Source organism: Diadema setosum, chromosome 1, assembly GCF_964275005.1.
Source record: "Diadema setosum chromosome 1, eeDiaSeto1, whole genome shotgun sequence".
Taxonomy (NCBI): Eukaryota; Metazoa; Echinodermata; class Echinoidea; order Diadematoida; family Diadematidae; genus Diadema; species Diadema setosum.
Genome location: NC_092685.1, coordinates 20,913,147 through 20,928,936, shown reverse-complemented (window position 1 = coordinate 20,928,936; position 15,790 = coordinate 20,913,147). Strand labels below are relative to the sequence as shown.

The following is a 15,790-nucleotide window of genomic DNA, read 5'->3' as shown; positions in this document are numbered from 1 at the left end:
TTTCATCCTCGGAAACAAAAAAACTTTTCGAAACTGTTCCATTCCCTACATCCGGTTCAAATTAATCGGCACTAGGGAAAACATCCTCAAATTGAACAAGGTCCTGTACCTCCTCATTTGCAGCGTCGGCTAGTTGCAATTCTACCTGGCTTTCTGTCAGTGAGGTACTGCCAAGAGCCTGTTTCAGAGGGGATACGGGGGAGGGAAACAGAAGAGAAAAACAGGGGAAAATAAAGTCCCACAAAATAAAAGAGTAAAAAAAAAAAAAAAAAAACAAGAAAAAAAAAAAAAGAACAGGTGGAAGGAGTAAAAGGAAAGCTGCCAATTCCTGAAAATGTTTTTTTCTTTTACTTTTTGTATCTGTTTGGTGCTGTGTTATTTCTTGAGAACTAGTATCAACAAAAAACACAAACACAAAAAAAAAAAAACCAACCCAATATTGACACCCTGAATATTTCCTTTAAAATTTGTGCAACTATACAGGAATGGAAGTAAGTTCATGCATGACCCTTGACACAGTTGTCGATGGTATAGACAATCCTTTCAAATGAATTCCAATACAGTCATGCAGAGACAGCATTCCAAACAAGCTTTGCGATGGATTTTTTTTTTTTTCCTCCGAGGTGGTAGTGGGGCTATAATAGTGAAACACAGTGGATACAACATAAATGAATGATACGTTCAACTCCGACAGTGTGAAAGGTTCAACACTTTAATCTGTGGTAATGCGAGCACTCACACTGGTAATAACTTCACTTGTAATGGTTTGCAGGTATATGACAACAGCATATCGGAACGGGAAGTTTCAATCTATTTTCCCGTGCTTTCATTTGACAGCATGAAATGACTCAAGAATTCACTCACTGCCAATGCACACACATACACACCAGAAACTTGTGTTGACTTTACTTATAAAAGTTTTCAGACACATGAGGCAAGTAGTACCATTTGTAATGAAAATGGGATGTGAATGTGATACCTAATCTCCTCTCCTGCCCCCCCCCCCCAAAAAAAAAGAAGTAGAAATGGCTTAGATATGTTGTCTTCTTTCTCTTATTTTCATGTTTTTTCTGAAAGCATGAGCAGGTGGGCTTGTTGAAAAATCCAGTGTCTCCTCTCAAATCAGACTGTTTCCACTATTTGCACAAATTAGTAGAGATGCAGACTGAACTTAATTTCAATTTCTCAAAATGCTTCCAACGTTTTTCTAGTTCTCTCTATATGTGAAACTTCTTTCCCAATCGATTGTTTTTGTTGTTGTTTCTTGACTGTGGACTGAGTGTGAAATTTACCACAGATTTATCCTTTTCAGTAAAAAGGGGGCCATTTGTATGCACTTACATGAGTAACAGAAGTCATAGCAAAGACACATCCATCCAACACACAACATGTGGTAACTTTTGCTATCAATGAACTTAAAGTATGTCAATGTGTTGGCATTGCCAATGGCATAGTTACTGTCCATAGTCTTGCAAGTGTTAACTTTCACAGTCTCCAACACTGAATATCATAGCATGGGTTGGTTTATGTCTATTTTCAATTTTTCTGATGTTGTAGACTTTTCTGCATTCAAATGGCTTTCTTCAAACTCTCCAGTGTCAATCAGTTCTGTCGTCGGGATGGATGTCACTGATGATAAAATGTCACTCCTCAACATGAAACGTCAGCATGGCCATTATTTAAAGTCACCATTACTTCTAATTCAAATTCATATTTTGCAATACCTAAAAAGGGGGGGGGGGGGGAGGGGCTTCATTTCAAGTTAGTTTGTGTCATTGGTTGTTTTCTTTTTTTTTGAGGGGGGGTGGGGGGAGATTTCAATTCTCATTAAATTTAATTTTAGATGTTAAGATGACAAAGGAGCTCATGCTAAGACACAGGATCCAAAAGTGACAGCTGACTGCATGAATACCTGTGGAATAACTAGAGCTGCATCTACACGTACATACACAGAGGTTAGGATTTACTTCAGTTCCGTCGAAACAGCGAGTACCCAAGTCTATGTCAGGATTTAGAGTTGCTGTAAAGTGGGGGGGGGGGGTAGCAACACTTTGTTCTGCACTTGTTCTCAAGATTTCACTTCCCCACAAACAAACAACTGTATCTATATTTTTGAAGGATGCTGTGACAGAACGACCTAATAAAATACATCCTTATTTTTATGTCGACACCTTTCAGAGCACCATGAATACATTATTTCTTAGTTATTTCGGCCACAGTACAAAAAAGGTGTTTGTTCAGAATTCACTACCCCACTCAGACTTGCTTCCTTTCACTATCCAATGTATTAAGGCTTAGATCTCTGCACCTTACTTCACGCTTGAATTCTGGTGTTCTGCAGAAATAGCACTACACTGTTCAGTGGGTAAAATTCATGTAGTCCATAATAATGAAGAGTTTGAGCATGATAGAGCTTTTGCACCTTACTGCAGGCCATGCTAGTCAACCCATTGCAAAATTTCAAAGTATTAATTCAGGAAAAGAGCATGAACTAAAACCATCTTTAGAGTGCTTGCTTAGCACCAGATATAGCAGTTGTACAGTGAAAAAAAAAGCAGATAAAGTATGAAAATAAAATGCACTAATTCTATCACGTAAAGAATGTCTAGCATCAAGCATTAAAAAAAAAATAAAATATTTCAACTTATGCAAAGTGTTTTTAACAAGACCATTGATGCAGCTGAGGTTTGTCTGTGCAAGAACCAAGCAAACCCAACATCACATGCAAGGCCATTACAAAATGGATGATGCATGCTGCAGTGAGTGCCGACATCACGCACACAACCAAATTTGGGACATCGAGGGAACTCGGCCGACCAACATTGAAACTGCCCTGCTCCCCTTTTTCACTTCATTCCCTTACCAAGCAAACCCAGGGGCTAAAAGAGTAGAAGAAAAAAAAAAAATGTGAAAGTGAAAAAAACAGGACGGGAGCAAAACTTACATCTTCTTTCGCACCATTCTGCATCTTCAGTTGAGCAACGGTCTCCTTCTCCACGTTGAGGGCGGACTGCGTCTTTTTCAGCATGGCCTGGAGTTTGGCCGCAGCCTTACCCAGGTCCTGGGTTAGGGCTTTCTCTTTCTTTAAGCTCTCTGTCAATGTGCTGATCTCCTGATTACCAGGGGGAGGAGACAGAAAGGGATATTACAACAATGATTTACTACATTCCTTCTTCTTGCGCTCTCATTGAGCACTGGTGGTTTTTTTTTTTGTGTGTGTGTGTGTGTTGCTTCTGTTTATATTGCATTGTATAACATATACATATATATATATATATATATATATATATATATATATATATATATATATATATATATATACATATATATGTATATTTGCACATGTTAGATACTGCATATTTCCCTTTCTTATCAATGAAGAATTTTGATGTCTAGGAAGTTCTTGATAGGTTGATGCTGCCACTGGCTCAGGTCGTCTGTACTCCTAAACATTGGGAGCTGCAAGTAAAATTGGCTTATGATCAGTCTTAATTCACTTTTTGCAAACAAAATTAGGTTCAAGTCTTATTGTCAATAAACACAAGTTTTCAAATTAGTGTTCAATCTCAGTCCTGCATGCATCACACTGGGCAGTGTCTTTCCCATAATCTATATGCAGTGACATACAGGTAAAATACAAGTGCCCTGTTTTGTTGTGTGAAAACTTTTTTTTTTTTTTTTGCTTTTTGCAACACATAAAATGTCAGTGACAAGTAAACTGAGGACAGGTTTTGAAAATATTTTTCTTTGCATGATATATGGGGGTATCAAGTGGCATAGACTGACTATGCACATGAAATAAAACAAAATGCACCAGTATGCCCTACCTTACTTTTCCTGGGTCCAGTTTCATAAAACTTGTTATCAGTAACAACTGCCACATTTCTATGACAAATCTGCTCTCAACCAATCAGATGCAAGGATTTCACTAGCTCATAACAACTATCGTAACTTGTTATCGATAGCACGTTCTATGAAACGGGACCCAGGTATGCATCACCACACGACATGGTACAGACCACATGGTATTACAATACACACCAAACTAACTTTAGTTAATAGCAAAGAACAAAGAACTTCCACTTTGACAGTACATTTGGCCATACACAACAAATAGATGAAGTGGCCACCTAACCACTGAAAAATTCAGATTTGTTTTGTTTTGTTTTTCCTTTTCATGGCCACCATACCTTCTGTTGAGCTGCTGTCTTTTCCTCAGCCTTAGATAGGGCTGTCCGAGCTTGTGCCAGGTCCTCTTCCCCACTGGCCGGAGCTGCCTTGGAGGCACCATCCAGCTGAGCCTTCAGCGCCTCCACCTCCTTCCCAGCCTCCTGGGCCGTGGCCCTGGCCGCCTCCAGCTGAGCCGCCGACTCCTCCAGCTGCTTGCGAAGGGAGGTGGCCTCTGTCTGGCCACTTCTGGCCTCCTGGAGCTCCGTCTCCAATCTCTTCACCGCCGCCTCCGAGGATGCCAATCTGTTTTTGGTCTGGCACAAAATAAAAGTGGAGCAGATTACAAACAGATCACCTCATATGTTTATTACAAATCATTTTCTTCATGAAAGTTCATCTTTTTCAGGCCAAGGTATATTGTATACACCTTCTCAGTACATCTCTTGCCATGCACTAAAATATGCTGAATTTACCTAATGCTTGAGAACTTAAGATCCAATCACAAATAATGACTTGTAGCAACCACTGGCTATCACATGATGTCTTTTCTTTGTTCTAGTCAGATCTAACAATTAAGAAATAATGTGAAGGTTTCATGGTATTTCTTTTTACACAAGTCAGTTTATCAGCTAAAAAACCACACAGAAGCCAACATATACCGGTGTGTGTGTGTGTGTGTGTATATATATATGTATATATATGTATATATATGTATATATATATATATATATATATATATATATATATAAATATAAATATATATATATATAAATATAAATATATATATATATATAAATATAAATATATATATATAAATATAAATATATATATATATATAAATATAAATATATATATATATATAAATATAAATATATATATATATAAATATATATATATATATATATATATATATATATATATATATATATATATATATATATATATATATATATATATATATATATATATATATACATAAACAAAAATTTCCAAATCAGAGTAACAAATAAAGAGTGAACATTGCTTAGACACACATGCAACCGACAGGAAAGCAACATGCAAGGGGCACTACAAGAATTGGGTGGAATTAGCAGAGCTGAAGCAATTTGTCGAGTTGAGAAAAAGAGAGAGAGAGAGAGCCTGTTATTTGACAAGGGTTGAGGTCAGAGTAGGGTGTCAGTATGACACGTTTCTTGGGATATCTGCTCATTCAATCTGCTCTGCATCCAATCAAGAGGAGTCATCCCTAAAAGGGGGCAACATCGCCGTCCCCTTTGCAGGGAGAGCTGGATCTGGAGGTGGAGATGCTAGGATGGCGTCTGGGATGGAGAGCTACCTCTGCATTCTCCTCCTCCTTGTCGTTGCTCTGCCCCGCCCGTAGGTTGGCCGCCTCCAGCTCCTCCTTCAGCTTATGGAGCTGGCTTTTCAGCTCCACCAGCTCCTGGCTGGTGGTCTCATAGCTGGAGGCCGCTGCCTCCTGGTCCTGCCGCAGCTTGCCTATCGTCGCATTCGCCTCCTCCAACTCCGACGCCAGCCTCGCGTTCTCGCTGGAGGTCTGGAAAATGGGAGGGCGAACAACGGAAGAGAGAAAAAGATGTTGCTTTCGTTCATCCACAGACAGAACCGCTCACCAGAAAGGATTTGTGGCATGCATTTATTGAAGTCAAAACAAAGTTCTCAGAAGGGCTGAAAATTCATCTTCCATCATTTGGAATTTGCTTGCAATACATTAAAAGGGTCTAAGAAGAAACTTACCAGGCTGACACGGTTTGCCAGGATAATGATTTGGACTATTTTGAGATCAAATGTGTGAAATAATAAAAGTTGGTGTAGCCAACTTTTATTCCTGAAGCACTCTACCCATTCAGTAGAGGGTACATATGAGCGCTACTTGTATGTGATGATCAAATCGTGCCCTATAAGTACTACTGAATTGCATGCAGCTAATAAGCTGCATGCACTTTGTGTGCAATGGATACTGCTATGGCCCGATATATTATGATCAATGCAATTGAAAATAAAACTTCACGTAGCAACCACAATCTGGTAAGCTCTGAGACTGTAGTACTTTCGGTGAACTTTTTGGCTAATATGTTGCAGTTTCGTCATTACCCAACTGAAATTGTGTTATTTTAGAGCAAAAATTGACAATTCTGCAGTGCAGGCATATGAGAACTATGTTTTTACTTCAAAGAAGACCGAAACTTCCACTGTTGTTACCTCAGTGACTCGGTGAAAGAGGCACCAAGAAAAGATTGTTAAGCACGCTTTCTGAACAAGCAAATAGGAGGAGTTGGAGAAGATGGAATACGTTCAAGTTCAACCTTGGCGTCCAGGAGTGCAGAAAGTTATAGCTCTGCACACATGCAACAATCCATGCACAGACTTGTTTAACTCTTTTTTTCTTTCTTCATGTATGGCTGTGGAAACTTAGGGTACTTCCCAACACTGCACACGTGTCTAATGCATCAAAATTCAACTCCACAGTGAGAATGTAGAAACCTTCAGCACACACTACCGGATGTACTACATTAGCCAATATTCTACAGTGCAAATGACTGGGGAGAGTTGGGTTCTGAAAATCAGACATTTACTGGAGTATGTTTAGTACGTAATATTGTGAATTAGAATGATGAATATGTGAGGGTGGGGGTGGGTGGGGGACATGTTTTGGGTTAATGCTAATATACAGATGAGCTAAATGCTGGGGAAATATATGAGAAATTTGATGTGTAGATATGTTCACAAATTGGCAAAGATATGTTTGAACTTATTTGCTTGCTAATACAGTTATTCTGAAAGTCACTGCATGTGTGAATACATTTTAGCTGTGTTAATTCCATTGTGGCAATCAGCAATTTGTGCACACCTAACACAGGATTCGCACATTTGTCACATCATTTTCAGGTAAAAGTTGATAAATTTTATGAAAGGTGATAGGTAGAGAAAGAGAAAGAATCCTGAAACTAAGCATGTTGTTCTGAAGCTGAATATATTTCAAAGCAGAGGGTATGGAGATGGTTCAGACAAAAAAAAAAAAGTTTTAGATTCACTGAATTTGTTTTATTTTAGCAAAGTTAAGCCAATAAGAGCAGGGTGTGCTACACTAAATTCTTTATTTTATACTAAAATCTGCAGAAATATACACAAAAGTAAATCACCACCTTCTTTAACTTATGTTTGATGACTGATAGCTCTGAATGATACATTTTGTAGAAACTATAAGAGGTTTCATATGTAGAATATATGCAGAGAACGCTCTTACACACAAAATTGTACTTCGACTATACTTTAAATATATCCCAAAACCAACATCTCACTATACTTTAGATATATCCCCAAACCAACATCATTCTGAAGAGATGAAAAAATACATATAACACACCCATTGTACCAAACGAAACTGTTCCTTAGCGACATACAGAAATATGCAGATACATTCTTTTTTTTTCCTTTTTTTTAAAGAAAGAGTGTTTGTGCTACAGTGAAAGAAAAAAAAAAATCACAGCAATTTGATAAAGGCCACTCTGCTAAATTTCCACAAAGACCACACAAAGTCAAGTAGATGGAAGAATATGTGAATGACATCTCATATAAGACAATCTAGCTACAGAGAGCTAGGGTGAACAGTGGCTACACTTTTCATGCTTACCATATTTGATAAACCCTTTTCTCTCGACACCTAGGTGAAAAACATTTTGGCATGAATTGATGCAAAATAAGAAAACATTCATTCCTCTCCAAGCAGCAGTTTTTATCTATTCATTTGATTCTATATTTTTTATTTTATTTTTGTTTTTTTTGCTATGGCTGATAAGTTTCATGGAAAATGTGCTTTTACATATAGCAATAATCGAAGAGAAACTTGTAAGAATTGGTGATTGGCTCAGTAAGGTTGATCTACAAAAACAAGCTTAAATATTTTCAGGGAAGTTCCTTTTCCATCATGTTATCAAGGGGAATTTTCTTGCATGCTTGTAGTTACATGTATTTCATGCTCGATAAGGCCCTCTACACATCGTAATTCCTCAAATTTGGGGCACTCAAGTGATGACTTCCCATGAAAGACTCCCCCCCTCCCCCCCCCCCCCCTCTCCCGGCCTATGCTTTCAGCCATAGACCCCTTTGAAATATTGGAAATGATCTCAGCAAGAATATGCCTGAGCCCCAGAGAGGAGCATCAGCAAGTGAGCTTTGCTAATTTTTCCCCATGGAGTATCACTTTTTCTGGTCAAGTTACATTCATATCTTTTTGTGTTTTTAAGCCCTTGCTTACATGAAAAGGGTGTTGCTGTGAATTTTAGTATATGAAACATTGGCATGTTTCAGAGGCAACCAAGGTATGCAATGTCTTCTCACATATGAATGGAAGATGGGGGGGGGGGGGGGGCATTTCCACCTCAGATGCTACAAGAAAATAGCCAGGATGAATATTCCTCTCATATATCAAGGCATGAAAACTCTTCATGTTTAACAGGGCAATGCAACTTACATACAAGCTTACAAGAATCACTGTGTCTTTAATGCCTGCTGTGCACACAGGCATTGTTATAACACCTGATCGGTGTAATGACACCATGACTGTTAAAAAATGTCACTACACTAGTAATCTATGCTCTGTCGGAGTGGTATGCTGTGCACAAACCAATGACTAGGTGGACTGTATGGTTATGTCCACTATTCCCAATAACAAAATAGATGATGATGATAATAGTGATAGGCAATTCACATGCTTATACCTATGATTAAGATAAAATAAAGACAGGACAAAAACATTTCCTGTGAGTTTCCAGTCTTTTCTAAGATTCCGGTACTCCCAAAATATGTACTGTCAGTGACAGTACAAGGTGTAAATAGCCACATACCTTAGAAAAAAAAAAAGGATCCAAATTATTTGCATGCCTGTGAGATTAATGTGGATCAAAATCCCCAAAACCAGTGGAAGAACAGCTCTTCATTCTATCTTACATCTTTATCTAGTTTATTTTATGTCAAGTTCTGTTGCTTAAGTTAGTGATGAGAACAATTCTCTTGAAAAGCCTGTGGGACCAGTAAGTATCATAATTATCTTTCAAGAAGAAAAGAATCTACAGATTTGTTCTTAGTACGGATAAACCATAATCACGACTTAAAAAACACCAAAGATTCTTCGTGAAGACTATGAATACTAAAAAACACTTTCAAAATCTGGTGTGAAAGCAACAGGTCACCTGGCAACTTTTGTGGGTTTTGTAAAGAAAGTCACACATACACACATTTAATCATCTGAGCCAAAAAGCATAACTCACCTGTGATGTACTCGATGTAAGTGTATCCAATTCATCTTGTAACGACGCGACTTCCCCTTTCGCCTTATGGAGACATCAAGATAGGGAGATAAAGAGAGAAAGATAGAGGGAGAGGGACAGGGATAGGTTTGCAGAGCAACAGAAAGTTCACGCCAAGGGGTCAAGAGGGGTCAAGGGTCAATGTAGTGACTTCATGCATTCACACTCGACACAACTGGCTACACTAGACGTGCAATATGCTAGCTAGGCATGCAAGGGAGGGAAATACATAATGGCCCAAATTGATGAAGGTGGTACAAATGAAACCATGGTACATGGTTTAAACCATGGACAAAAGCTATGGAGAGCCAAGTGTCGCATGGAATATTTCGTTACGAAATCGGTCATTTCGTCGATGAAATGATTATTTTGTAACAAAATGACATTTTGTATTTAAATGAACATGTCTTCCCGAAATGATAATTTTGTTAACGAAACGGTCATTTTGTTGACGAAATGACAGATTTCGTAACGAAATATTCCGTGCGGCACTTTGCGCTCCATGGTTTTTGTCCATGGTTTAAACCATGGTTTCATTTGTACCACCTTCGTGAATTCGGGCCAATGGAGGGAGGAGGTGCCTCAGCCATTTCAGCCACTCAAGTCATGCAGAAGAGAACATGAAAGCCTGGATGATCAGCTTCTGCTTTGCCATTCTTTCGGAGCATATCATACATCTTTGCAGCAATTTGGCTCATTCGTTCTTCAAACGACACACTTTTCTTGCCAGCAACTGGTGTGTAAAATAAATTTTTTTCCAAGCTACAGACAAACATCAAAATATGTATACCATTCATTTCATAAATGGATTTCTTTTTTTTTTTCCTTTTTCTTTCTTTTTTCATTTTTTGGCCAAAGTGGCAAAAGTTCATCATCCAAAAGGAAATTATGCAAACTTTCCAGCAGACGACACAGACTTTTTTGATGTTGAAAACTCATATATTCCATAGATTTGTCATGACATTTGCTCTCTCACGAGTGCTGAAACACATATACATCAAGTTAATTTTTTAAAGAAAAAAAAAATCTAAAAAAGCAATAGCCACCAAATGGACAAAAATTACACCGCTACTGACAACCCACTAGTTGTATCCTTGAACGCCAAGCTACTGCAAGACATAGTCAGCAACATAATCAAAGATTGTAAACTGAAGCCCAACATACATTGTAATAATTTTACAGCTGTGCCAAATGGCATTTTGCTAAGCATAAGCACAGGAAAATAAGCAGAATTCCATCTAACTGATTGTCATCACTTTTACAAGAAAACATTTCAACAATGAACATGTAGATGTCCCACATGACCCAATATCCCATATCAACATTACAAAATACAAGATCGGGGAGAAAAAAAAAACATATTTGGTGTGCCTGGAAGCTAAGCTACATACTTCTGTAAAAAAATAATAAATAAATGAAAAATGCTAAGAGTACATTGACACCCAAAGTGCACAGGAAGGAGAGAGTGTTAAAAAAAAAAGACAAGCTAAGTAGTGCAGTAAGGAAGAGACATGCATGTGGTGGACTAAATGTTTCTAAGACCACTTTATTTCATAGAGGATAGCAAGATTGAGGGTGGGCCCAATGTGCTGGGGGGGGGGGGGGGGGGGGCTTCCAGTCAAAGGGGTCCATAACCACAAAACATGGACCACCAGATTATTTTGGGCTACCTACCTGGCCCAGGCTGGATTCTGTCTGTTTTAGTCTCTCCTCCCACTTGACTTCTTCTGACTCCACGCTGTTTTGGAGTTTGTTGAGGATGCCCTCCTGTAGACGATGGGATTAGGAGTGGGGAGATGGCGGGACAGTGTTACATAAATCGACAGGTCCAGGCAGTGTCATCTTGACAGTAAACTACACATTTTCACAAACAATACCGAGAGTGATATCATGAGCGAGGCGTTGAGATACCTATCGTATTGAATCCCAAATACTCAATGTGATGACACCACTTATGTTATCTGCCCCGTTTGTTGGTCACTGCTGGCAGTCACTGTATCGGCATCAATCGCCATGTACCATTCAACCAGGCAATCTTTGCCTGTGATCATTGTGATTTCAATGGAATATAATCAGAAATATACACCAGAGTCCTCATAGATAATACATATATATAGAAAACAAAAGACAAAGTGACACCAATCATTCACTTTAGCATCCCAACCATATCTCATGCATGGGTGGGGGGTGGGGGGGATGCCACCCTAAAGAAATGCAATTTAATAATGAAGAATGTTTGCAATATTCCCTGGACAAAGTGATATAACTGGCACATACGATGAGGGCCATGAAACTCCTGACCAAATAAATCATGTAACCCAATGGTCCACCGCAACACAATTATAATGAATGTTTTGAAATTACTTATGGTTTTTTTTTTCTTATCCTCAATTATACTCAGCTTGCAATTACAACCAACACTACTCCATTGCCTGAATATCAGGCACTATTTATGCAAATTGCAACATACTGTACTGCAGTGATTGCCATTTCCATAACAACAGTCAGACAACAACCAATCAGCTGTGAGTATGGTGCTTGTGAGTGTACAGTATCCATGACAAGTATAACTTGAAGTTATTGTAAATTATTGAAAAAAAAATTGTAACAAAATGACCAGATTACGATCATACAGAACATCATGGTTACTGCTGATACCCTGCACAGTGCGGACGTGCACACGAACTGCTGCCACTTTCGTAAGGCTGCATTTGAGGTCAGTGCGTGCCACACCCTCTTGGGTTCATGAGGCATGGCAGAGCTCAACATTAGCAGTGGCCCGGTGGCCCAGGGCCACGAAAAAAAATGGTGTCAGGTCATTAACTTCGTCTTCTCACAGCCCTGTCGGTCAACTAAGATTCAAAATGGATTACCGGTATTACTTTTGCTTTTATTTCAGATCACACATACCAGTATCTATTTTGGGCCACCAAAACTTCACATTTAAAGATTTTAATGGCCTTAGTGGGCTGCCAGACCCCCCCCCCCTCAAAAAAAAACAAAAAAACAAAAAAAAAAACAAAAAAAAAATCAGTATTGAGCTCTGCATGGGTAAACTGTCTTTTTTTTTCAATGCCAATAGCATTGTTACATTTAGTGCCCAGTGGGTTAATGGCAAACATTTCATTACAACACTTCAAAACCATGCCAAAAACAAAAACAAAAAATTCACATAATTTCCATGAAAAGGATTCAAAACTGAAATTACAGATCATTAGAAAGACTAAAAGAAAATTTCAAGAATTGCACATAAACAGAAGAATGATTCTACCTTTTTCCAGGCTTTTGGCACATTTGATGTTTGAAACTCACAAATGTACAGCAGTTAACATGAGGTGGGTGAAGACCATAATTCAACATATCCAGTAGTGATTTTATTAAAGTGGTGATGATAACTCAAATTCAAGTAGTATTATACTCAGTACCTTCGGTATCAAATCTCTTTTTAATGAAAGAATGGCAATTCAAACATATTGAAATGAGCAATAACAAAACCTCACAAACAAAAATCCTGTTCCAAAGTAATCACAAATGAAAAACAGAAATTCATCTATAAGACAAGAATATGCACTAATATATCAGTACTTTTGAAAGAATTACACACACAGAACAATATAACTTTAGTTTAAGAAATCATAGCAACTAAATACAACAAACAAAAAGTCACACATAAATGAAATAAAACCGTCAAATTTAACTACCATACATGTAAGATATGCATGCACACACATATAAGAAGAGCTGAAATACAGGTGCAACACATCTGAAGATTGTCAATCATGCCCAATACTTTTCATAAGATAGTTGATTTTATACAACGTCCAAATAGATCCTTGTAATTTGATTGGAGAATTGTTGGTGACGTGATATTCAATAAGTACTCCATTCAACGCGGCGTGCATTATTGGTTCTATTTTTGCGTGCAACTTGGTTCGATTTTTTCGTTCTATTCCACGGTTCGAGAAATTGTACGGTACTGCATGTACTGTGTGTTGCATATTGAGGATCGCATGCAGCTAGCGCAGTGTACGTGTGCAGTACATGCATGCGCGTACGTAGGTCTACGTAGTGCTAGTGTATGTGTATGAGCGCGAGCGCTAGCTGTGACCTGTATCTACACTGATTGCACAAGCCAGAAAGAGAATCGCAGTGGATCCACATGTAAGTATGGCTATATTTTTCATACATATATAGACTTCTAGGCCTACTTCGACCTACCAAACAATCCTCCAACCAAATAACAAAGATCTACTTGGATGTTGTATAAAATAAATAGTGTATGGTCTTTACTCGTGCAATGGAACAAGATTTTGTACTCGGTGAAAGATGAGGCGCACTATTCAACTCAGCTTTGCCTCATTGAATAGAGCGCCTCTATCTTTTACCTCGTGCGAAATCTTGTACCATTGCACTCGTGACCATTCACTATTTGTATAATAAATTGAGGATACAGTATATTACTGATAATGGATAGAGATAATTGGCAAAAGCAAAGTATACTTGATCTCAGAAGCATCCGTCAAGTAGTAGTTGTAGTAGTAGTATTTTACAGCAGTCAATCTAAAGCACTCTGACAAATATCAAGTATATTAAGAAGCAGAATGAAGAAGAGTACCGCTACGTAAAAATATGAGCACATTTTGTTTGTTTTTACTTTTTCATTCTTTTGTAGATAAATGTGAAGAATCTCTTTGAGAACTGAAGAAAAATTGGGCATTCAAAACTTTTTTTCATTCAAATTTGTATTAGACAGTGCATTAATTAGCTTCAGACAGACTCTTGACTGAATTGAATTAGAAGAAAAATGTGTGACATCATGTCACTCTATAGAGAACTTAATTAATCAAGTAATTAGCTTCAGACTCTTGACTACGTTGAAATGAAAAAAAAAAAAAAATGTGTGACATCAAGTTACTCTGTATAAAACAAAATCATTACTTTCCAGTCCCTTGCTCTGTGGTGTATGAGTGGTTAAGATAATAATAAACTTGTGATGATGTACATAAGTATATTTGTGTATGTGTGTGTGTGTGTGTGTGTGTGTGTGTGTGCCTGAGCACGCACATGTGTACATGAGTACCGGTGAGCATGCATTTTTTTTTTCTTTTTAAAATAATGTAGGTTTCATGCAACTACTGACATTCCAGTGCGTCTATTTAACAAACAAAAAAACAACAAAAAAAAAACAAATGTCATTCTGCTTCTTTCAACAAAATAATTCTCTACAAAATCCACGGCTTAGATGAAATGCACAGACAAGTCATCATTATGTGATGCTCAAATTTTTACAAAACCAGTCTCCAGTGACAACAGCTGTGCTTTTCAACAATCAGCTACAGAGGGAGCCTTTTTTCTAAGAACAAAATGCAAGTTTCATTTGACTGAAAGCATTGTCTAAGACAAACCAGTTTTGATTCTGGCAGGCTTTCTGTTCTTTAACTGCATGAAACATAATATGGCATGCAATTTATTTCTATCTTGGAGAGATACATAGCTTAATTTAATTGTCTGCTTTTAATATTTGAAAGCGCAGTAATGGAAAAGAGAAAATATAGATTGTATTTGGTAGAAACAGTGCTGATCATGGCTTTCTAATTTTAAGAGATGGGTAGTCATTGGGATGAAGACTTTCACCCCTCATCTCTCTTCTAATAATGTAAATTTTCAAGATTACTATGCGGGACGTGAGGGATCAATTCAGCATGGAGTTCTTGCCACTGGAAATCTGCTTTGAGGATGCACACAGCAGATGAGTAACTTTCAGTCAAAATAAAATTTAAGCACTTCAAATTCAACTCATACCAATATACTATGTCAACGGCAAACATCTGAGTGGCCTGTTAACTATGATGGTGCAAGCTGCATGGTCTACTCTTTTTTCTTTTCTTTTTTCCGAGTACTTTAAGATAAGCTTTGGATGAGAGTTAAATGTTTTCATTTCTTTGGTAAATATGATCCTAAGACCCACTCCCAATGTGTTAGCCATCCCATGTAACAAAATGTAATTTGCATATGATTATTGCTTGACAATACATATCTACGCACAGACAAGTGGTGAATGATATATGAATTTTCATGCTCAGATTCAATTACCAAACTTTGAAAATCTGGATTTCTTGCAATTTTATCAGGTGTACAACACTTCCTTCTTGGCTTCAATTTACAGCACAAGGGAAAAACCCTAAAAATGACTTATGATGTATGATACATTCAGGATCAATTTTCATTCAGAATGATAGAAAACACATCTTTTAATTCCAAGCAAAACACTGTAACTCAGGCAAACAGGTAGC

General features: G+C 37.8%; 1 protein-coding gene across 5 annotated transcripts in view; it reads right to left on the bottom strand.

Annotated features, from left to right (window-relative positions):
- The window catches only part of LOC140234822 (ribosome-binding protein 1-like), a 71,293-nt gene that overhangs the window by 8,288 nt on the left and 47,215 nt on the right, over positions 1-15,790 (bottom strand). For 4 of the 5 annotated variants that reach the window (XM_072314863.1, XM_072314871.1, XM_072314893.1 and 1 more), the window contains 6 exons: positions 11,172-11,264; positions 9,459-9,521; positions 5,507-5,725; positions 4,191-4,484; positions 2,945-3,112; positions 110-178 (listed from right to left, as the gene is read on the bottom strand). In XM_072314863.1, the coding sequence (XP_072170964.1) occupies positions 110-178; positions 2,945-3,112; positions 4,191-4,484; positions 5,507-5,725; positions 9,459-9,521; positions 11,172-11,264 (906 nt within the window). The remainder of the gene's footprint in view (positions 1-109; positions 179-2,944; positions 3,113-4,190; positions 4,485-5,506; positions 5,726-9,458; positions 9,522-11,171; positions 11,265-15,790) is intronic. The other variant, XM_072314880.1, reaches the window with a different exon arrangement.